At 40.6% G+C, this 22,765-nt stretch overlaps 2 protein-coding genes across 6 annotated transcripts in view; one reads left to right on the top strand and one right to left on the bottom strand.

Moving 5' to 3' along the window:
* Positions 1 to 12,351, top strand: part of LOC106535784 (disks large homolog 1) — a gene marked incomplete at its 5' end in the record, with an annotated part of 26,592 nt that extends 14,241 nt beyond the window's left edge. For 3 of the 5 annotated variants that reach the window (XM_014032868.1, XM_014032867.1, XM_014032866.1), the window contains 11 exon segments: positions 1,669 to 1,760; positions 4,081 to 4,257; positions 4,360 to 4,435; positions 5,035 to 5,134; positions 6,484 to 6,525; positions 7,419 to 7,469; positions 7,553 to 7,654; positions 7,746 to 7,918; positions 8,128 to 8,240; positions 8,316 to 8,407; positions 9,295 to 12,351. In XM_014032868.1, the coding sequence (XP_013888322.1) occupies positions 1,669 to 1,760; positions 4,081 to 4,257; positions 4,360 to 4,435; positions 5,035 to 5,134; positions 6,484 to 6,525; positions 7,419 to 7,469; positions 7,553 to 7,654; positions 7,746 to 7,918; positions 8,128 to 8,240; positions 8,316 to 8,407; positions 9,295 to 9,401 (1,125 nt within the window). 5 annotated transcript variants of the gene reach the window in all.
* Positions 12,352 to 12,415: 64 nt separating this feature from the next.
* Positions 12,416 to 22,765, bottom strand: part of tex11 (testis expressed 11) — an 11,359-nt gene continuing 1,009 nt past the window's right edge. Inside the window, exons 2-29 of the mRNA XM_014032865.1 lie at positions 21,055 to 21,164; positions 20,108 to 20,192; positions 19,885 to 19,964; positions 19,724 to 19,804; positions 19,494 to 19,610; positions 19,189 to 19,269; positions 18,984 to 19,069; positions 18,858 to 18,915; positions 18,683 to 18,778; positions 18,503 to 18,584; positions 18,131 to 18,209; positions 17,846 to 17,997; positions 17,629 to 17,714; positions 17,098 to 17,235; positions 16,905 to 17,007; positions 16,680 to 16,804; positions 16,465 to 16,550; positions 15,486 to 15,536; positions 15,371 to 15,411; positions 15,207 to 15,284; positions 15,044 to 15,114; positions 14,639 to 14,752; positions 14,353 to 14,425; positions 14,103 to 14,252; positions 13,909 to 14,017; positions 13,698 to 13,818; positions 12,922 to 13,089; positions 12,416 to 12,689 (exon numbers count right to left, since the gene is read on the bottom strand). Of these exons, the coding sequence (XP_013888319.1) occupies positions 12,621 to 12,689; positions 12,922 to 13,089; positions 13,698 to 13,818; positions 13,909 to 14,017; positions 14,103 to 14,252; positions 14,353 to 14,425; positions 14,639 to 14,752; positions 15,044 to 15,114; positions 15,207 to 15,284; positions 15,371 to 15,411; positions 15,486 to 15,536; positions 16,465 to 16,550; positions 16,680 to 16,804; positions 16,905 to 17,007; positions 17,098 to 17,235; positions 17,629 to 17,714; positions 17,846 to 17,997; positions 18,131 to 18,209; positions 18,503 to 18,584; positions 18,683 to 18,778; positions 18,858 to 18,915; positions 18,984 to 19,069; positions 19,189 to 19,269; positions 19,494 to 19,610; positions 19,724 to 19,804; positions 19,885 to 19,964; positions 20,108 to 20,192; positions 21,055 to 21,164 (2,690 nt within the window). The 3' untranslated portion in view covers positions 12,416 to 12,620. The remainder of the gene's footprint in view (positions 12,690 to 12,921; positions 13,090 to 13,697; positions 13,819 to 13,908; positions 14,018 to 14,102; positions 14,253 to 14,352; positions 14,426 to 14,638; positions 14,753 to 15,043; positions 15,115 to 15,206; positions 15,285 to 15,370; positions 15,412 to 15,485; positions 15,537 to 16,464; positions 16,551 to 16,679; positions 16,805 to 16,904; positions 17,008 to 17,097; positions 17,236 to 17,628; positions 17,715 to 17,845; positions 17,998 to 18,130; positions 18,210 to 18,502; positions 18,585 to 18,682; positions 18,779 to 18,857; positions 18,916 to 18,983; positions 19,070 to 19,188; positions 19,270 to 19,493; positions 19,611 to 19,723; positions 19,805 to 19,884; positions 19,965 to 20,107; positions 20,193 to 21,054; positions 21,165 to 22,765) is intronic.

The following is a 22,765-nucleotide window of genomic DNA, read 5'->3' as shown; positions in this document are numbered from 1 at the left end:
AATTTAGATTTTTATGAGACTTTAAAGTGTCCCTTAAAAAAAGGAGATTTTAAGGTCTAAATGTTTTTACCTATACATATTTATTCCACTCAATGTGTGATTTATTTATTTTCTATTATAAGTTTTTTATCGTGATATATATATCGTTACCGCCACTCATCATAATGTATATCGTGATATGAATTTTTTGCCTTATCACACATTCCTATAATGAAGCGAGCATCGCACAACTCAGCTGTGTTGACTTGGAGCACAGTGCATTAAATGTGTGATGGACATCTGCCTCGTATCGTTATCATGTAGTTCCTTCATCCTAAACATACCCACAGTGTTGGTTTGACTCATTCATACATGTGTGAGAAATCCTTGAATCACCTGTGGTAATCATGTGGTGCTGCCTAAACGCCTGTTGGTAATAAGCACCGCCTATTTGTACAAAGCTCCTCCCTGGAGCTCAGTCTGCTGCTGAGCCCCCGCCCCACAGAGCACCCCTCTCCTGAAGCATTGTTGTGAAAATGTGCTGAAGTGGGAGTGTCCGAAACGGTAGTAGTTTTTTTAATAGACAGAGGCTGATTTCAAGGTGTTTAGACACAAACCCCATGAAGAATTAACTCAATTTAGCTGTTCTTTTAGTCAGTAAATACATTTTAAACTAAATATAATGTTGAAGCGCTCCATCATCAAATGTGCCTAAATAATAAATTATTGTTGTTGTCCTTACTGACTGGTCACACAGACCACATGTCATTTCATCACATTTTTTAGTTGGACTACAGCTTTTCATCTGTTTACTGTGTTCTGTTACTACCTTGCTTTATGGCACAGAGGTGCATCAGAGGTGGGCTGGCTTCAAACCCCCAAGGCAGCCAAAAGGCACTGAAGTCCCAGCCTCAGGTGTCTTGTTGAAAGAGCTTAATGATTTATTTGTTTTATGAGCGCACTAGCTGTGCTTTAAGCATTCACACTTTCAGCAGCGGTGTACAATTCACAAATTCAAAAGACAAAGTCAGTAGCTTTATTGCATCCTCTGTGTGATCACCTGAGCACCAGAGCCTACTTGTTTTTCTGTCAGCCTCTGCCCGTTTGTTTACCCAGCCGTGTGCTGTGGTGCGGTGGCCTCATGTGTTCGAGCAGCCCGGGCACAGAGCACGCTGTGCTCAGCAGGCTAATGAGAGCGTTCTTAATGAGCAGGTCCGCTTGGATTCATACATCATGGCCGTGCTGCCGAGCTGCAACTGGATTTACACACCTATGACAAATGGTCGTGCAGTTGAACTTGTTGGAGGCCTTGTTTTATTATTTTTTTCTAAGCCACACTAAAGAGCCCATGTTGAACTTAATTAATCTGTGTAATTAATTACCTGACATGAGACATTACTGAATGTGTAAGGCAGATCTGTGATAAACCATCTGTACCTGGGGTCGTTAATCAGCTTAAGGATTTACTGAATCTTTTTCTATCCACTCTTGCTCACTGTGGAGCTAAACAAAGCTCTGATTGCTAATGTTTTTTATAATAAAATGAGAACAGAGACAAACATTTCTATACTAAATACTACTATATATAGAGGGGCATTGTTTGTGTGCTCACGGGTCTATTTTTGAGGTGTTGTTTGACACTTTGCCTTTCTCTCTTCCAACACAGAGTACAGTCGCTTTGAGTCAAAGATCCACGACCTGAGGGAGCAGATGATGAACAGCAGCATGAGCTCAGGATCAGGCTCCCTGCGCACCAGTGAGAAGCGCTCCCTCTATGTCAGGTACGCTTGGCGTGCACAGATTGACATACACAGCTGCATTCGCTATTTCAAATTCTTAGATCGGCTGTTAAAATAAGCACTCTTGCATAACAAACCTCAGCCTGTTTGTGTGGGAGAAAGAGGCCTGAAAGCACGTGTTTTTAAAAGCAGCCACACATGGCATGCATCGTATGGTCAAACATGGTATTTTATGTGGAACTGTTTGCAAGGTAACATTTAATGTAGGCCATTGGTTCGATAACTTTCATCATCTAAAAGCTGACAGACATTACGTTGTGTTGTTTTGTCGCCTCGCATGACATTGCCTTTTTTCTGCTTAATGTAGATTGAAAAAAAGAGGCTTGTCGAAGTGAATTGTGTTATGACACTTTGGGCCACTTGCCAAACTGGATGGAGGTTCATTTAAAAATTAAAACAGGTGGCAACCCCGCTGCTCACACAAATACAGCAAGATATAAAGGATGCACAAGGTTCAAGGTGAAAGGATTACATGATGTAACCTCCATACACAAAGTGCTCCCATGTATTTCAGCTGAAACTCTAATACACTCCACCTCAGCTCAAAAGCTACATTTCTAGATTGGTTGAGCAGAATAGCAGCATTTTAAAAATATATAGGTGTTACCTTATTTGAAGACCGCTAGAGTCAGAGGACTACTGACTGGTCTGACTCATGCCGCTCTTGTAGACGGTCTCCTATGAGGCAAATAGAGCCATTCCTGCTCCTGTGCAGGTGACTAAGCCCACAGTTATGTAGGAAAAGCTGCAGCGTTTGCAGACCAAAACGGGAGCTGGCGTATCCTCCCTGCCCAGCCTCAGGAATGTGGAGGCGTTCGTCTTGTAAGGTGCACTTTACAACTGTCACGTGTGGTCTTGTTCCCTTTGTAACACAAGAATGTCAAGGTGCTACAACACAGCTAATACAGGGAATCTGATTATCTCTTGTTGGCCTGTGTTGACAGTAGGCTTGTTTCCCTGGTGATGACACAAACTGACAAGCTTCCTCTCAACTGCACCACAGTGGTTTCACCACTATTGTTTGTCTCGTCTGCTGCAGTTGCAGTTAGGAGTATCAGTTAAAATCTCACGAAACAATGCCTGTTAGCTACAGCCTGCTTGTCCACTGAATTGTGCTTTGTAGTCTGTATATGTTTGCTTGTGGGTCAAGGAAAGTTTAAAACCTGTAAAGCAGGTATCTGTGCCTTTTTATATCTGCTGGTTACTTGTTTAACAAGATAGTGACGCACTTAGACAATTGGTGCACGTCTGTGGTGGAAAACATGTGGAAACAAATAAAGGAAAGAACAGAAAATTATGAATGGGGCATTATTGTCTGCTGTTTAGAATTTAACCAATAATTTAAGGTTTCTTGGCATATTTTTATCGTTAAGTTGTACAGTTTTTTTTGCCAACTTTGGGTACTGTCACAATGACAAGTTTTGCTGGACAATATATTGTCTCGGAAATTATTGCACTAAATATTGTTTGGAGACTTTTTTAACTAATAAATGTTTACAAAGTTTGAGAAGTTTTATGAAATTTACGTAAGTTTAAAAAAAGTTATGAACTGACCTGGACCAGAGATTGGGGAAAAAAAACACACAACACCTACTGAAGCTATGAAATCTCTTCCCACCTCTTCTATCTAAGCCAACACAATTTATTCTCTTTGCGTCTTCCTCTGGCTTCATAAAATAACTACACTCATGCTGTTTACGGAAGTTTACAAAACTTATGTAGAGTTTACAAACTGCTCTCGGTCTGTCCGTAAAAAAAAATACAAACTCTGCTCTCGGTCTGTCCGTAAAAAAAAAAAAAAACATACAACAGCAGCAAATGAAGCTGTAACATCACTAATCACCCCTATACATGCTGGCACAATTTATTCTGTATGTCTTCCTCTGGCTTCATAAAATAATTGTGGTCACTCACACACTGCTTGCAATATTTTACAGAAGTTTACGAAATTTATGTAGAGTTAAAAAAACCTCTTACGAAGGCATCAGGAAAACTGAAGATGCTTCTCTAGCTAAATGCCTGTTCATGGGGCTCTCATGCTACAGAAGGTGTGCACCTAGAAAATACCTGACACCTGAGTTCACTCCTCATTGCTAAGGAGCACAAAGGACACAAAGAAAATTAGCAAGAAGGGATATGAAAATTATCAACCTCATTTTTATCATGCAGTGAATTGCTTTTTGCTTATTGCGACAGGCCTACTGGGTACAGGGCGTAGTGATTTCATCTTTGTGTCCGTGAAATTTTTGCACAGAAATTCAAGCCAAGAAATATTGAGTAACATAAGTCTTATATTTTGTAGAGCTCTGTTTGAGTACGACCGAACAAGAGACAGCTGCCTGCCCAGCCAAGGATTGAGTTTCACTTATGGGGACATCCTTCACGTCATAAATGCTTCTGATGATGAGTGGTGGCAGGCGAGGCTCGTCACGCCTCATGGAGAGAGCGAGCAGATCGGGGTCATTCCAAGCAAGAAAAGGTACCGCTCGCTCTCATCCCGAGTTGTTCAAAAGCAAGCAAAGTGGTGATTTCCAAAAAGAAATAATAAAAGGAATAATATTTTTTTGTTTTTGTTTTCCAGAGTGGAAAAGAAGGAGCGTGCCAGATTAAAAACTGTCAAGTTCCACGCCAGGACAGGCATGATTGAGTCTAACAGGGTAAGTGTAGAGGGCCAGCTGCTCCCTGCCCTGGTGCCCGAGCAGCGGCCCTCAGAGCTGCTGCAGGGCTCCTGGGGAGATGGCCTACTTCCTCCTGAGTGTGGGAAAGAGACCAGCACCTGCTCTTTGGAGCGAGCACAGACAGCACTCGTTTTACTGTATAAATTACAGCCAGGCTCTGTACAGATGAGCTCTGTGGAGCCTCCATCGCTGGTGCACTCGCTGAAACTAAGTGCACTTCAAAACTGTCATGTTTGTCAGAGGCTGCTCTGTCAAATTTTAATTCTCTCATTTATTTCAACATTGATGCTAAGTCTGTATTTGTTATTCAGGAGATTATATTTGTTAAAAAGGTACATGTTTAATGAACAGATGCTTGTTTCCTTCACATTGATGTACCATTCAGTTTCACCCATTACCTGCTTCTCATTTTCATTATTTGATGTTTGTTTACATTTCATTTTTCTTTTCTTTTTGTTTTGTTTTGTTTTGTTTTGCATGGTTGTTGAGTACCTTCATTGAAACCTAGTCTTGTTTTTGTTTTCACCTTCTCATTGCCTCCCCCATCCCTCCCCCCTCACCCACACGTCAACAAGCAGACAGTCAAAGTAAAGCGCAAAAAAAGCTTCAACCTCTCACGCAAGTTCCCGTTTTACAAGAGCAAGGAGAATATTGTGCAGGAGTTGGTGGAGCCTGAACGTGAGTACCAGCTGTGTGATCGATGGGGGGGTGCTGGGGTTTTTATTTTATTTTATTTTTTATTTTACTTTGGTTAGTCCTTTCTCCTTCATGCTTCATTTCTGTCTCTCATCTTTCATCTTCCCACTCACCTCCAGGGATGATTTGTGTGATGGCACCGCTCTCATTCCCTCTCTCCCCATCCCAGAGAGGCTCCCCACATGCAGGAGATGTGGGGTTCCTCTCTGGGGGGTGACTGTGCATCGTCTGTGGGCTCCAGGGGAGTGTCCAGCTGTGTGTGTGTGCTGCCAGCTGTGTTTGCACGTTTCTTTGGCTGCAATAACACAAAGGCCTCATCCTGATCAATTCGTCAGTCAGTCACTGACCTACAACAAGGAGAATCTTATTACTGGCTGAAGCTCTAACACTTAACGGGTCAAATCCCATTTTAATGGGATTGGGCTTGTGTAATTGAAAGGCAGTGGCTTACTATGAACAAAGTGGAGCTCAGGCTTAATGAATATGACAGCACCGTATGGCAGCGGGTGCACTCCTCTCCTCCTCTTCCCCAGCTCTCACTAACCTCTTCTTCTTCCTGTCTGCTTTCTTCTCTTGGTTTCTGCTCTCAACTGTCGGGACACCTAGGACTTCCCAGGGTTAAGCGATGACTTTTATGGATCAAAGAGTTTGAGTAAGTGTGTGGTTGTACTGTGTCAAGCAGCTGTCCCCAGAGAAAATGCTTTGTCACTGCAGGCCCAGCTGGGAATGCAAAAACCACACACATTTAGAGTGACACACTACGTGCGTTCTCACACACCTACCTCAGAGTCACAGTACATATAGAAAAAAATATGTGGTAGAGTTTCAACTTATACGGTCACACAGAGTTATGAGACTTTGTTGCAAAAGCAGACTGTCACTCAGTCTGGTTGGAAACACTTCTTACTCCGATTCCTCCGAGGCGTCCAGCTCCTGCCCCCCTCCTGTGAACACAATAACGCCTGGATGTTTTCTTTGTCTTTTCTCAGATACCAGACCTGCTGCCACAGGCACAGGTCTAGCAATAGGAAACATTTGGCCAGGGAATTCTGGGTCATTTGGGATATCGTCACAGGAAACACTTAATTTCCTATTGCTTGCACCTAAAACCACTTCCTCTATTATTGCCAAAACTCGGCTGCCTCACCAGACAAAACTTCTGCTTTCTTTATTCCCCTTTTTAGATGACCCTGTCCTTAATTTTTTTTAAATTTTATTTTTTTGTTTGCGTTTTGTTTGTTTTTAAATTTTAATTACTTCTCAGACAGGTGAAAATAGTTTTATTTTAAAGTGGCTTTTATTGATCTAAAGTTCACTTTTTTCCTTTACAGAATGCCTGACATCCAACACAAGTGACAGTGAAAGTAGTTCAAGTGAGTCACTGAAATGGATTTATTTATATAGATGAATAACTTATTTAAATTTAGTTGCAGGGTTCTTACATGGTCAGTAAGCATTTAGAAACATCTGAAATATCCTATTAGCATCTTCTAGATCCTAAAAAGCACAGAAAAATAGAAAATTAAAAACATGGTTGTTTCCGAACTTGATATAGTTTTTAAAGATAGAAATATTGTTTTAATAAAAGAATCAAACAGATTTTTTTTTCAGTTATATAAAAATTGTGTGCAAATTTATTTAAGCCAGACCTACTTCATTTTTTACATTGCTTCTAAAATCTGACTCTTTGAAAGGAATAAAAATGTTTGCAAAGTATAATCACAGATTTTGCTGACATTTTCAAATACCGTGTGAACTCACAAAGCTTAAAGAGGACATATCGTGCACAATCCACTCTTTAGCTATTAAATGTGTTTTGTTTGTGTACTTGGAGTCTGTAGGAGTGCAGAAAAGAACTAATAATTTGTCATACTTTGTGCAGCCAGTGAGCTACAAATTTTTCTCACAGTCTTATGACAATTTTTTTTACTGAACAAGCTTTCACAAAATGAACCTTACGTTATATTGAAAATCATTTAAAGACACAATTAGGATTATAAGTCATTTAAAAACAGGCAACAATTTTGTGTACAATCTGCAGTAAATATACAGCAAATATTTGTCCTCAGGTGTCGAAAAGTACCCAAAAACCAATTTCAAAAGTTTAAATTAAGATTTAGGACAATCTGAACTTTTAAAATGGGGGAAGTGTAAGAACCCTGTATTTGTGAAATAAAATACATTTTATAATTTTACGTCAAGTATTTCTATCTTGTTTCTCCGAAATTAAACACTTTGTGATGGTTTTTGTTTTGTTTCCTTACAGAGGGTCAGGAGGACATGATCCTTTCCTACGAGCCAGTCATTCGGCAAGAAAGTGAGCGGACTCACTTTGTTTACATTTATTGATTGATGTCACTGTTTCTGTTTCCTCACCTGCTGTTTTTGTCTCAAATCCAGTCCACTACACAAGGCCTGTGATCATTTTGGGCCCAATGAAGGACAGAGTAAACGATGACCTCATCTCTGAGTTCCCCCACAAGTTTGGCTCATGTGTACCCCGTGAGTTTCCCTCAGTACCCCGCAGCGCAACGCAGAGCACTAAGCACAAGAGCCGAGACAAAAATAAGCCTGTTTCATTTACCCTCTGCAGACACGACCCGTCCAAGGCGAGAGAACGAGATTGATGGCCAGGACTACCACTTTGTGGCTTCAAGAGAGCAAATGGAGAAAGACATTCAGGATAATAAATTCATCGAGGCGGGCCAGTTTAATGAGAACCTCTACGGGACGAGCATTTTGTCTGTCAGAACTGTGGCTGAGCGAGTGAGTATCGACTCTTTGTCTATGGGATCACTGCCAGAGCTACTTCAGCTCGCCTGCTGAGTCAAAAACATATTTGCTTTCTTACTGATTTTCTAAAAAATAATCATTTCAAGGCATTATCTGAACCACAGATATTGTCTTGAATATGTGATGCAGTAGTGGGAGACAAATGTCATTGATGACAGACTGACAAACACTGTGTCTGCCAGCAGGGGAAACACTGCATTCTGGACGTGTCCGGAAATGCCATAAAACGACTGCAGCAAGCACAACTTTATCCGATCGCCATCTTTATAAAACCAAAATCTGTTGAAGCCCTAATGTAAGTGAGAGTCTCGTGATGGTATCAGTACATCAGCAGGTCTGAATGTGTTTAACATCAAACACTGTTTTTCAGGGAAATGAACAAGAGGCAGACGTACGAACAGGCCAATAAAGTCTTTGACAAGGCAGTTAAGCTGGAGCAAGACTTCGGAGAGTACTTCACAGGTTGGTGTCTTTTGTTTTACTTTGATTATTTATTCAATTTTCATTTAGAGATTTAAAATGTTATTTTAATCCCATTCACATAAAACACTGCGTCTCTGCTCCTCATCAAGCAACACGTAAGGCTGGATGGACAAGTTTTCTGTTGTTGACATCTTTTAATTAATTTGTAAATAAGTTTCTGCACCATTCTAGTCATTAAAAACAACAACTTATCTGTCATTTCCATTACAACAAGACCATTTTATTTTTAAAAAGTCCAACATTTTCTCCACTCACTCAGTGGTTATGATTTGATCTGATACCTCGGGTGCATTTAGTTTATCAGACTGATGCAGACAAAATGCACACAGGCAAACATTTGAACCAACCATTTATTACAGTTTACACAATTTTTGTGATATTCCCGTTGCACAGGCTGTTATCGTGATGATATTAAATTTGCGATATATTGTGCAGCTTTTTTTTTCTATGACAGAAAACATTCAAAGCTATTTGTTAATTTTCTTTAATTGTAAGTTGCTACACTTAGTGTGATTAAAAACTTTCCAACAAGTGTTTTCTCTTAAGCCAAAGACGAGTAAATACTGACTTATCAAAGTCAGAAAAATATTTGAAACTGTTGACAACAATGTTTTTTAAAAATGCAAGGTTATCAGTTCCTCGGCTGATAAGATAAAAACTTCACCTCAAAACAAAAATGTGAAAAACTTATACACCACTGAGCTAACGCTGCTAATCTAGTGAAAACCCTAACCTGTAAACCACAAAACATGTCCCTAAAATACACAAGAATAGAAATATGTTATAAATGTGACACATAGTTAAATTTACAGTGTATGGTGCTTCTGATGCAGCTAAGAACTCTCTGCCTTTGTGTTTCCATCCAGCTATCGTACAGGGTGACTCGCTAGAGGAGATCTACAACAAAATCAAAGTGATCATCGAGGAGCAGTCCGGGCCCTACATTTGGATCCCCTCCCCAGAGAAGCTCTGAGCTCCCTGCCGTCCTCTCTGTGTCGATGCAGAGCTCCCCTCCTGCCTCCCAGACACCCCCCACCCACCCACGTGGCCCCCTCCTCACCTCCTTTTTACAGATATGTTTCATATCAAGTTTTAGTGTCATCATTATGTTACTCTCTAAATGAAAAGAAGTCTTATCACCATTACTGTGACTGTGCACACCCCTGCATGATTTCTCAACAAATCCATTCAAGACTGGAATTGCCATTCCAAAGGAATATATCAAATGAAAACAAAAGGGAAACAAAATAAATCCTTTTGTGAACTGGAACTGCCTGAAGATCAGAATGTTGTGCAGAAAGTCGAGAGAGAAGTTGTGATTCAAAAATAAGTCGCAGGGGAACAGAGACAAAAATCAGACCAAGTTGGGACACTTTGTAAATGTTCATCAAATCACATTTAAAAAGACAAAACAAGAGGTTGAAGAACAATTCCGGCTTTTGTTTTTAGTTTCTTTTTTAGTTTCGTTTTGAAGACTTGATCAAATTGAGCCCTGCTGATGGTACTGTTCAAGAAGTTGTCGCTCTTCTTTCCACTGACTGAGGAAACGAGTGGAAGAGCCCAACAAACTGGTGTCTTTATCACAAACCAGCTCGCTTGTTTGATTATCTGCGCCGCAGCTAAGACATCTCGGGAGGCAGATCAAGAAGAAGAGATGTGTTGTGAATCTTTCCATTTATATTATGAAATCACAAATCATAAAATCATTCTGAGATTTTACAACATATTGAAAACTACACATTTTACACTTAACTAGAATTGTCAATTTGGAGGGCTTGGGTTTCCTTTTTATTTGTGGGATTTTTTTTTCTTTTTTTCTTTTTTTTTTTGCTTGTGATTTTTAGCTGCTCTGTAAAGGATGGAGGTAGAGACGTGTAACCGGGCTCTCTGCAAAACACCAAACTGCCTTACATCTGATACAAATTCTGTTTTGTAACTACCTGTTGTCTGTGAGGGAGGCTGCAAATATTTGAGGACACAATACTTTTGTGTCCTCCCAGCTGTCAGGAGCTCTGACATTAAGTGCAATAGATTTTTTTTTCAAGAAATAGACCTAGGTGGGCTCCTTCCCCCCCCCCGTTTTTAAATTTTCCCCCCCGTGTAATTAAAGAATTTGGCTTTTTACAATTTGGACAGCCAGAGCCTCCTAATTCATGTTGAGCAGCAGACGACCCTATTACACTCTCTGCCTTCCTAGAGGATTCTCTTCTGATTCGTCACATGGTACTGTCCTGTCTGCCGCCACTGTGGTGGACTTAAAACGGGTAGAACAAGACAACAAATTGTATTGGATGTTTTAACAATTAAAGAGTCAGTAAACCCTGTTTTGAATTGTCCCCCTGCCAAAAACACTAAAGTTGGGTTTGAGTAAACTTTCACTCTTTGTGTATCTATAAACGCATGAATTCTTTGACTCGTTGGCGGATGCTGAACCATTGTGTCGGAACTTTAACAATCAGATTCAGTTCCCTGTTTGGGGCGATGACAGAGTTCAGAGTTGTTTAAAAACACGTATTTGAGGAAGGCGCTGTCGCTTTAAGTGTTTTCAGCCAAATAGAGAAATCCAGGGTCAAGTCTTCTTTTCTGTGGGGCTGAAAGCTCGACTTGAGTGCGTCAGCTTGGAAACCTCCGAGTTTAAAACGACCTGCTGCACAGTTCCACGCAGATCCTGGTACTGTATGTGAACGTGTTTCTGTTGGAGGGTACATCTGGAGGAGTTCTGTGGCCTCTTGCTTTCCTAATCAGAGTGCAAACTAAAGTTTTTCCCTTCATCTGTAGAGAGCCAGACCCAACAAAAAGTGTTAATCCAGATCTCTGGGTCATTTCTCTCTCTCTCTTAAGCCCACAGATCACCTCTACCTGCAGGCGTCTTCTGATCAGATGTGCCCCTCCCCTCTCTGCCAGGCATCACTGCTAAACCAGCTGTCATTACCTGTGTCAAAAACCAGAGTTCAGGGAATAACCGAAGGGAACAGAGCCATTTATAAACTGCTTGCAGACTGTTTCAAAACGGTGTGGTAGCTGAACAATGTAAATAAGCCCCCCCGCCCCCTCACCTGTGCTCTCATGCATGTGACTCAAACTGGGACTAACATGTTTTATAGATCACAAAATGTCAGGTAAGTAAAGTTTGAGCTACTCTAAGATATAATTTCCATACTAACGTGCTGTAATGTCGATATTTCTCTTCAAATGCCTATTGGAACACTTAACTAGTGAGACGGGAATCCAGTTCCCTGGGGTAGGGCCTGTCTACATGTGACTTCTTGTGGAACGTGTCTGGGTGTATAGATTTAAATATATATATATATATTGTAAGATAAAAGTGATGCAGGCAGAAACCTACACGACATCACAGACACCAGGAGCATTGATTGAATCCATCATTAGGAGCTTAGAATCGGTCCTCTCTGGTGTTTAGTTGAGATCCAGCTGACTGTTAATGTGTGTGGTATTCATACCTCAGTCAGCCATGTCAAAGCCCAAAGAACTTGATTTCATTTAACTCTTTCCATTGAAGAGGTAATAAGATGGAACCTGAATGCCTCTGTGTTTGTATACCTGATGAGGGTCTTTGTTCTGATGAGAGAAACGATGACACATATGCTTTTTATTTATTTTCTTTTTGTTTAGTTTTTTTGGGTGGGGAGGGTGTTCAAGGGTTCTTGTTTGTACTTTTGGGTGATGATCTGTTTCTGTTCTAGCACATCTGTGCAGTAAGTGCTTGCAAACATGAACCCTTTGATTGTACAGTAGTTTCCTTCCTGTCACTGCAGGTGGTACAGCCTATCAGGACACTCGGCCTCATGGTCTTCCCTGTCCTAGTCCTGAGGGAACACAGTCCTGCAGCTTTTCTTTTGGGGTTTTATTTTGGGACATGACAAGAGTTTATTTGTTTGAAAATAAAATATGTGACTCAGTTATGATGGTGACGTGCTCGTTTGTCTGGTTTGAGCAGCTTTTGGTTCAGGCTTAGAAATACTGCAGTTATCTTTTAAAGACTTAAGAAGTTTATTTGTTAAACAAACAGTGGATAAACAGCTAACCATCTTGTCAAAATGAACAAAAAAAACATGCAATTTGTCTAAAAGTCCAGTGTAAACTTAACATTGCGAACAATTACCTTCAAGAAGCTGATAAACTTGTTTAAGAACACCCTCAGAACAGACAAGTTGGGAAACGATGACCTGTTCTAGTTGTCCATGAGGTTTCTTTTTGCTTTGTCCAACTTGTCCAGGATTTCACTGTACAGACCAGACATCTGTGGACACAAACAGCTGTGTTACTTACAGAACCATTTATTTTTAAAAATCAGCTTTGCCATCGTGTAAAGAGAGATGAACACACAGCTCTGGGATTTTTTTTTTAAGGTGCATTGTACTTGCTGGCAACGTTGGCCTGGAATGATTAATGTCCTTAATTCTGCTCAGACGTGTGCGTTTATTGGGTCAAAGATTTGTGTCTACAGGCTGCCTGATTCCCTGCTTCCCTACCTGCTTCTCGTAGCTCTTCTGCAGAGCTCCCAAGTGGCGGATGAAACTCATGGAAAGACCGCACCACTTCTCAGCTTCGAGGTACTGGGCCAAGCTGTACAGCAGTATCCCCGTGTTCCAAGCTTGAGTCAGCAGCCACAGGGTCTCCATCTCTGGGAAGTCATCTGGCTACAGAGAAGAGCAGGAAGATGTTCAAAAGGCCATTTAACACAGGCCACCTGGCTGACTCTCTTAGTGGGGGTGAAGCAGAGAGTAAACTTTTCATCAAATCCTGTGCCGTTTCTGTTAACCATTACTAACGCTGCAAAGGGGAGGGGAGAAAAAAAAACATGAATCAAATCATTTTATTTATTTCATTCAGATTCCCCAACACTTTAATCTTGTCCCTTTGCTTTGATCCAAAAAATTAAACAGCTTTCAAGTCAGAACTCCCTCTGAAAGAGGAAATATGCGCGGACTGAAAAGCAGCGTGATGTCTCAATAATTCCGTGTCTCTTTCAGAGCTGCAGCTCACCGGCAGTGTGATGATTTGTGCAGCACATTAACATTCAAAACTGGCAGGAAGGGGCGGTGAAAGGAAGCATCTGCTAATTGAACTGCAGCTGAAAGCCCATTGATAAAAAAAAAAAAAAAACGAAAGAGAGAGATGCTTCTAGAACAGCGGGCAGCCATGGAGTGGAAGAGAGGGGGTTAATTATATAGCAAGGAGCATTTCTGTTGGAGGGAACAGGAGGTGGGAGTCGAGGGATGTCGCTGTGTGATTGGTGCTGACTCACTGCAGCTGAGATGATGGACAGGGCCTCCTCAAAGTAATCCCACACCTCTTGCAGCACATGGGCCTCCACCTCTGACACGCCGCTTGGAAGGGACAGCTTGATCAGACTGTGAACACACTTGCTAAGGTGGAGATGCATAAAACAAGCCACACAGTCAGAAACACCTTCATCCCAATATCAGCTTAATGTGGAAAAACAAAAGATTTCATACCTGCAGTTGGTCAGGTCCACCTGTGGTTGTTTCTTGTGCAGAGAGAGAGCAACTCTCAGGGCCTTCTTACACAGCTGAGGGAAGTAGGCAGGAGGCTCCATGGCTAAGGCTTAAAAAGTATTGAGAGTACACAGTAAATACTGGCATTTTCTATAAATACTGATGTATGTGTTCCTAACAGGGATGAGAACAACCTGCCATGGTCTCCAACATTTTAGTTTCCACATTTTCAAGCTCCAGAACGGAGTCAAGTATAGTCTCAACCTTTGGATCGTTCAGCTTGGCACGAGTTTCGAATTCATAAAGCAGCAGCAGCGACTCTGTGGGGTCCTGTGCGACGTTTCCTTTGAATACATGAAAAGAAAATAAACATAAAAAGGAACAAAACAAAAACATCACATGTTCATTATCTCTTAGCTCGAATACCGTTTGTGTTTATTGTACCTGATGACTTCAGGGTTTTCCAGACCTCCCAACAGGTCAGGATGTACTCCAAAGCCAGAGTGAGCTCCTCAGCCTGTAAAAGCAAAAACACTCAGCGAGGATCCCGGGATCATTGTTGCCATCTAGTGTTCAGCTCCTCTTCAAAGGCAGAGGGATTAAAACCAAACGCCTACGCCTGCACCAGTAATGTGGTTAGTCACCTCTCCTCTCCATTGGACTTGGTAAATTTCCATCCATTTTGATGGAGAGCGTGCTAAATGTAGCGGATGAGGAGTGGGTGGCACACCTGGGCGTACTGAGGCGACTTCCTGAAGAGCTCCAAAGAGGTGGAAACAGCCATCAGCAGGCACGTCCTCTGACCCATGAGCAGTGTGCGGTCAGGAGGGCACAGCAGGGAAAACTGCATGAGTCAGCAGAAAAATAAATAAATACTTGGTCTTGATTCTGACTTTGTCAAACAATTTAACAGGAAGGCAGAGCTTTAAGATCTGAACGTCTGTAGTTTAGATACAAAACATATTCTACATTTATTGACTCACGTTAAAAAAAAAATCAAGTTTATCTTGAAAAATTCACTTAAAATCCAAATGCAAAAGCAGACAGAGGTAAATTTAACAGTTTATTTTCAAAGCAGACGTTTAATTCTGTTCTTGTACAGCAGACGAGCGACTGAGCCAGCAGAAACACTTACCTGATAGGACAGCACAAAGAAATCCCTCATTTTGTCGGGGCAGCTCTCACACTGCAGAGCCGAGTTCCAGGCTGCAGCAGACACACAAAATGAGGCCGCTGCAAGATTTTAGGTGATATCTACCATGTCAGATCGAAGTGGCAAGGAAAGAAAGCGTGCGCACCGATTTTTCTGAACCAGTTCGTCTCCTCAGTGAACTGCTCAGCAGTCGTTTTCGGCTGGTGTGAAACGGTCTGCAACGCTGCGGTGAAGACAACACTTCTCAGATGCACAACAGAAACTATACAATGGATATTTTGTACCAAAATGCACTGACTGCATACACACCCAGTTTTAGATATGGCAGCAGGACGTCCAGATTCACATCCCTGCATTGATTTGAGTGTTAAATTGAACCTTAATCAGTGAATAAAACTTCATATCTTTGGGCGTTACACCTCACCTCATCTCCTCGGTTGATTTGTCTGCAGCGATTTTGAGCCGAACCAAACACCTGTGAAAAATATGGAAGAGGAGCCTGGCGTTGACCTCCTTTCGCTCACCTACTAACATTATTATACATAGACCTACTTTCTCTGAGGAAGGAGAAAATAGGTCAGTGGATCAAAGAGGTGAATGAAAAACTAACAGAATTACTGCAGGTTTTTTCAGGACACAGGAAACATGACGTGGTTTTATAAAAATATCAACTATACTGACATGAAAACTAACATTTGATGTGATTGAGTTGGAAAGATTAGTTTGAATCAACAACAGTATTTTAATAGTTTGATCAAATTTATGAAAGCTTAAATATACTGTATTTAACAAAAAAATACAACTTTACAGGTGAATAAATCACTGCTGGAAACAACTGTTTATTCACCATGTTCATCATATCAGGTGTCTACAGCTTTCTGATATGTTCATTTTCTGCATCCTGATCTTTATTCATTCAAGTCAAATATAAATCTGAGATCAGCTGATTCATATTGTTTTTAAATGGTAAATGGTACTTATATATACTGCAGCTCCTTTCTATTCAACCAGGATAGTCGAAGCGTTTTTAGTTTTGCAATATTTTGGACACAGTTACAGAAAAAACTAATTTCTTTCCTCAGATATTTCCAGATTGTTTGAAAGAAGTTTTACATTCCTGTTCTTTATATTGAGAACTGAAACTTGTTTATTGGATAGTTTTAGTTTTTCCAGGTTTTAAAGCTGAAAGTTGTGGCAATGGTTGTAATGGTGGATCCTAATCTGTTCCTGTGAATAAAGTTGTTCGTCTTTCAAATGCTTCCTTTTTCAGGATTTGCCTTTTGTTTTACATCGGACGCCCTTTCTGGCGCAGCCTGGCCTCAGACCTGCAGCCTCAGGAAGACCGTGGTGCTGACCGCCGAGCTACGGCACATTTAACTCAACAAATCAAACGGACGACTGACCTCAGACCAGTCAGAACCTGAGCTGGATCGTCTGAGTTTTTACACAAAACATCCAGAGCTTTCATGGCGGTTTCCTCCTGTCCGTTCTGTCACAGAAAAAAAAAGGTGCTATAATCATTAGAATAAAACCATAAGACAGAGAAAATGTGGTAAATATTCTTTCAGGCTTGGTTTTTATGACTGAAACGAGTGGTGAGGGCTGCGATTTACTCTACCTCCAAAGCCATCTGAGCAGCCAGGCTGAGGAGATAGGAGACCGAAATCTCGGAAACCAGCAGCCGGTCCTTGCTGGGTACAGAACTCTTACACAGAAGTCCCATGGCATTCACTGCCTCTGCAGCTGGTGCACACAAGCAGTCCCATAAAAGTGATTAAACTGCAACAATGAAAAAGTAATTCTTTGATGAGCATGCACCACACGGCTAATGTTCAGTTAATACCTTTCTCTGAATTGCTCTCTAGAACAGCAATCTTGTAAACACTGAACTGAGTGAAGATGCTTCCAGGATCACATCTTTCTGACTCTTTAACGGCTTCTTTAGCCTGAGAACACAATTTTTAATACAGGTGCAAACATTAGTCTCATGCTGCTGCACTTTCTGCGGTTAACTACAGCGACTCGGTCTGGTTCACCTTTTCCAGCTGCTGAAGCTGCAGAAAGCAAGACGCTCTGTTCCTCTGCAGTCTGGCCAAGTTAGGCTCCATTTGACCCGACTTGAAGAAACTCAAGGAGTAGTTATACCACTGAAGAGCATCAGAGTGCTGACCAGCCTGACAAGAAGCAAAAATGAGTCATTTATCACTGTTTGGAAGCAACAAAGAGAGCAAAACTAACACAAGTTTGATAAAAAAAAAAAAAAAACAGACTACAAAAAGTAAAACGTGTTTTTCAAATGTAGATTTTTTTCATCCTGTATATTAAATTTATTTAAGTATTTTCTTCTAATATGCTGTGATACTTTCATTAGAGAGCTTTTGGTACAGATCTGTCTATGTCAAACAAACCTATAAAAAGACATAGTTTGTGTTTTGCAGTGACCTCAGATGTAAAAACAAAGCACTCAGAAAAGAGGATGTTAGGTCTCTTGTTGCACTGATAAAACAAAGCTAATCTCAGAGCTGAAACCTGTTTAGTATAAACAAAAGAAAACACATTTTGCAAACCTCAAAATGTTTGGATCCTTGATCCCACAGCATGACGTGCAAACTGGTGAGTGCCTGGGGCGCCAGCTGTTTACCAGTATGGTGGCCTGTGGGAGTGAATAAAAATGTCCTACTATTACAAAGCATAACCTGCTTCAGGGTAAAAATTTTATTTTTATTTATTTATTTTTTTACTAAAAAATGAAATGTTATTGAATTTTCTGTAAAAGTATGATACCAGTGATGATGTCCTCTATCTTCTGTTTGGCCAGCAGCTCCTTGCCTTTCTGCAGCAGCAGCTCAATGTGCAACACCAGAGCATTTCCCAGGTCAGGGGACGAGTCGAAGTGCTGACATACACGTTTCAAAAACTCAAAGGACAGCTGTTCTCTAAAACAATCAAAACAGATTCAAAGCAGATGCCTAAAGTTTCCAACTAAAGAGAAGTTACAGTGTACTGTCTGCAGATACGACTGTGTGAGTATGCTGAGGATTACTATAACACAGGATCAAAGGTTTTCACCTGTCTTCAGCCATGAGGAGTTTCACAATGCTCAGACAGACATCAAGAGGAACCTGGGATTCCAGCATCTCGTTAACTCCTGGAAACACATGTTTGTGATAAATCAACTAAGTCGCCCACGGAGCCAAATGAAACACTTCCCGACTTCACAGAACAAGCTCGTCGGATCCTGAGACACTGAGAGAAAACCTGACCTGAGTCAGTAAAAAGCTCAGGAGGAGTTACATCACTGCAGAGACCCGCCGTACTTTCAGAAGATCAAAGTAGCAACGTCAACTCCCGTCTCCAAATTCTTCACAAATGACGCCCCGCTGTGGTCAGAGTTAATCAGCTTCTGCATTAATAATTCATTGAGGTCTGGTATTAACTGACCTGCTCTGATATGATCATCTGGGGCCCCGCATCTCAGAAGGATTCTAATCTTTAAATACAGTCCAGATGTACTTGCACACTCCTGCCAAAGTGCACAGCACCAGTCAGGTACACAGAGCATGATCATGATTCCCAACACAGATCTCAGTAACAAAGTGAAAGTTGTTTCTCTTATCCCACCTTGTTGGCGAAGTTGACAGCATCCAGACTCTTCTCCTGAAATTTCTGGCAGTCCCACTCTAAATAAACGGTGGCAAGGAGCCGCAAAGCTTTGGCCTGTCGACAAAAACGACGAAAAATATAATTACTTTAAAAGTACGACTGTTGAAAATGCTTCTGCAGCATACAGTTGTACCAGAACGTCTTTTCCAGGGCCGTATTTCACATTCATTTTCCCAATGTCATAGCTTTGGCTGAAACAGAAGAGATACCTTTTTAACTTCTTATTTACTTGTTTTCGTTGAACAATAAATATATTTACCTCAACCAGAAAGCGCTGTCCTCCATCTTCCTCAGATTGTAAGTTTCTAATCCAAAGTTGTAGCAAATGAGGGAGAGGTACGCCGTCTGTATTCAGAGAGTATGTTCGCAGTTAACATCCCCCTCACTTCCAACAACAATATGTGCTGTGAATGTGATAAATCAATATAAGTGTTGTTACAGTGCTAACAGAGGGATTAGTTTACATCTTTTGGTAGCCGCTGCAACATGTCTTTACAGCGCTGTATGTAGGCCACAGCTTCTTGGTTCTTCCCCTGAGCCAAGGCCTGTGAAGAAAATCCGAGTTGAACTCCCGACTAAACGTCAGCAAACAATGTGCCGTTCCCCATCAGCAACTACAGACTCTCCCCTCTCATTGTTTCTCGGTTCACATTTTAGCTGTCTCACACTTCACACTGCAAGTCTGTCAGAACAGCACTTCCTAAGCTGCCAAATATCACAAGAACAAACATTCACATTGAAGGTGTCGAACATCGCATCACATGCTCACCGACTCTGCCTGGCATGACAGAATTCGCAGTAGGTCCTTCTCCACATCCGCCTTGGAAGAGGAGCTGTCAGCTGCATCGCCTCTGGTCATCAGCTGGCTGTAGAGGGTTTCCAGGCTCTAGGGGTACAGCGTGTAGACTCATTTGTAAAAGCACCATATTTCTGTTTGCTCTAAACTCGCACAGATCTAAGCTTTCTCTCTCTCAGACTGTGAGCTCATTTTTTATTCACCTTGACAGCGAGTCTCAAGAAATTATCTGCCATCTGGGGATTTTTGCACTCCAGCCAGGTTCTCCCTGTTTTGCTGGCCATCTGTAAAGATTAGACACTGACAAATGGGCCTTGTCCTGAAATGCTGAGCACTCAGCCAGGAAGCCTGGAGTACTGCTTACCAGGATCTGCTTGCGGATGGCGCCCTCTGTTGGATTCTCCGGCTCACAGCAGTACAGCAGGCTGCACGCAACGTGACGGACTGCATGGTTTAAAAAAAACCATTGAAGCATGATACAAATGAAACTTGGACAACCCCTGCTCACAAATCTCACGCTGTGCCAAAAGTTTTAAACATTATTACATAAATAATAATGAAACAAGTATAAATTACAATAAGGATACCTTTGGCTTGTTGGATTTTACTTAAAGAATCACCCAGATTTTTAGTGACTGCCCAGTTCCACAGCTGGACGGCACATTCAGCAAGCTGTGAAAATAAATGAATCTTACAAATAATAATATCTATTATTACTATTATGTTTAGTAAAGAGTTATCAGCTGAGAGAAAATGTAAAACGTCACAAATCAGCTGCCATATAACTGATGGCAGGTTGGATTAATACATATTCAGTATAGCAGGTTGTTTAAGGGAAAAAAATCAATCAACTTTGATTGTATGTACTATTTACTACAGTACACTTGCACTTTCCTGACCAAAACTGTGTTGTGTAGACCAGTGTTTCCCAAAGTTGGGGTCGGGACCCAAAGTGGGGTCCCGAAACATCAAGGTGGGGTCCTGAAAAAATTTTCTCAATTAATGACATTTTTACCTTAGTTGTTACAAAGTAGTGACGTTAGTGTATTTAAAATGGATAAATGTAGTATAAAAATATTTTTACTATGCCCATGTTTAGTTGACCTGATAGAAATGTTTATCATCCAAAAATAGTTGGGGGCACAGGTCTCTGATACTGTTATTATGTGGGTCAAAAGCTGAAAAGTTTGAGAACCACTGCACTTTGGTTCCCAAAGTTGGGCTTGGGACCCAATTATGGGTCATGAAGCACCTTGGATAATCTTCAGAAATCAATTTAAAGGGTAATAAAATAATTGCTGYTGTAATATTTTCCCTGTAATTATTACAAAAACACAAAACAAGCATAAATAAGTATTTATATTTGTGTACAAGCTGTTTAGATTGTCAAAAAGCCTGTGATTTTAGGGTTATTAACAAAGTTCGTGTACTCAGTACAGTAATATTTGGGGTCAGAAGTTTTTGCCATGAATATTTTGTGGGTCAGAAGATAAAAAGTTTGGGAACCACTGGTGTAGACCATCTCATACACTACCTGCAAATTTGGTATTTTGGCAAACTCTAAAGCAGAGACTTCAGAAAAAAGTTTCTCTATGACTTCGCCATAATCTGTCCACTGTTTCTGCAGCAAGTCCTCTGTGAGACCTGTGAAAAAGTAAAAGCGAAATGAGATGAAAAGATACATCAACCAGACATCAAGAGCAGACATGTCTCATCATGTCACAAAGCAAAATCCAACTTTCAGTTCAAAACAGAAGAGGAAAGAGGCTCAAATTATGTTGCCTAGCCAAAAGAAAAGTCATACATGTTTTGTTGGACCACTCGTGCAACAAGAGTTTGCTATGGCGTTGTTGCAATTATCTTGTGAAAAGTTATATAATTTAATATAAGAGTTGTCAAAATTAACATAACATTTGTCCAGCACTGAACTATGCATCCAATGAAGGCCCAGGAGTACGGTAAGTATTATTTATAAACTTATAATTTAGAAGAGAACTGAGCTCCTTGCTTAATTTATTTAAGATGTAACATTTTCTGATCCTCATTAAAGTTGACATTTGGCTTGTTGAAAACATATTAGTACTGCAATTTGAACTGGGAAATATATCTATATATTTATGTAAATCCTGACAGTTGACCTAGGTTTTTGGACACACACTGTTGGTGAACTTGATCCCGAACTAATTAAACTACCCCACAGTTTTGTACAACAGGCATGAAGGATCATATGAGAAGCTACAGATTGCATCACTGGAGTTTAAATAACATGTTTGCAAGTTTAAACATATTAATCACTATAGGAGGACCTTTGCTTAGTTACATTAAGCTGTAGAATTTTTTCTGGCTAGGCTTTGCACATTTTAACATATGGATTACTTTTAGTGAAACTTGCATGGGTAACAATATTTATGGCTCAGCACATTCAAAACTGGCTCCACACCAATCATTGTGTCCCTGCTTGCATATTCCTACAGACACGTACAGGTCAGATAATATTAGTATAATATTTTGATTAAGCACGCAAAGAGATGCGAATTTTCAAGACGTAACAAAAAACTAATTATTCAAATCCTGGCAAACAAAATATCAGCTTTATTGAATAAAACATTTCAGCTTTCAAATTGCTCTCCTGATACCAAGCATTACTGTACGTGTAGTAATTCACAGTCATTTTTGGCTTCATAATGTTTGCACACATTACATTTCATCTGGGGAAATACGGAATGTAATGAAAAACAGATGTGTACACACTGAAACCTCATTTCTAGAGATGCATAAATAAAACTGTTGGACACATAGAGCAACCGTGGCTCATATCAGACTGAAATAAAAACATTTCATTATTGCCAAAGTTAACACTATTTGACAGCTATGATCAGAAGAGCTTCTACAATGTCAGCTAAAGGAAGAATAAAATGAAGGTTGTCAGTATATTTCAGCCTTTTGACTGCTGATTGCAGAGTTGTTTGGTTTGTTCTCACTCTGCTTAAAAATACAAAGTATTCTGCTTAAAAATTATCTACAAAGATTAAGAACAGGTGGGAGTTTGCTTCAGTCAGACATCTGTCAATTTATTAACTTAATTGCATTTAATTTTTGCCATATTAAAACTAGAAAGCTAATATTCCTTGACAGAGTTTTAAACGATGTGTTATGAATAAATTACAGCTACCACTCAGCTTAAAAACTGAAAAACCAATTGAGAGCAGTTTTATGTTGACTAAGGTTGATTAGATTATTAGATT

The sequence above is a fragment of the Austrofundulus limnaeus genome, unplaced genomic scaffold, assembly GCF_001266775.1.
Source record: "Austrofundulus limnaeus strain Quisiro unplaced genomic scaffold, Austrofundulus_limnaeus-1.0 Scaffold1562, whole genome shotgun sequence".
NCBI lineage: Eukaryota > Metazoa > Chordata > Actinopteri > Cyprinodontiformes > Rivulidae > Austrofundulus > Austrofundulus limnaeus.
The sequence above is the reverse complement of the archived record's forward strand: the minus strand, read 5'-3'. Positions and strand labels throughout refer to the sequence as shown.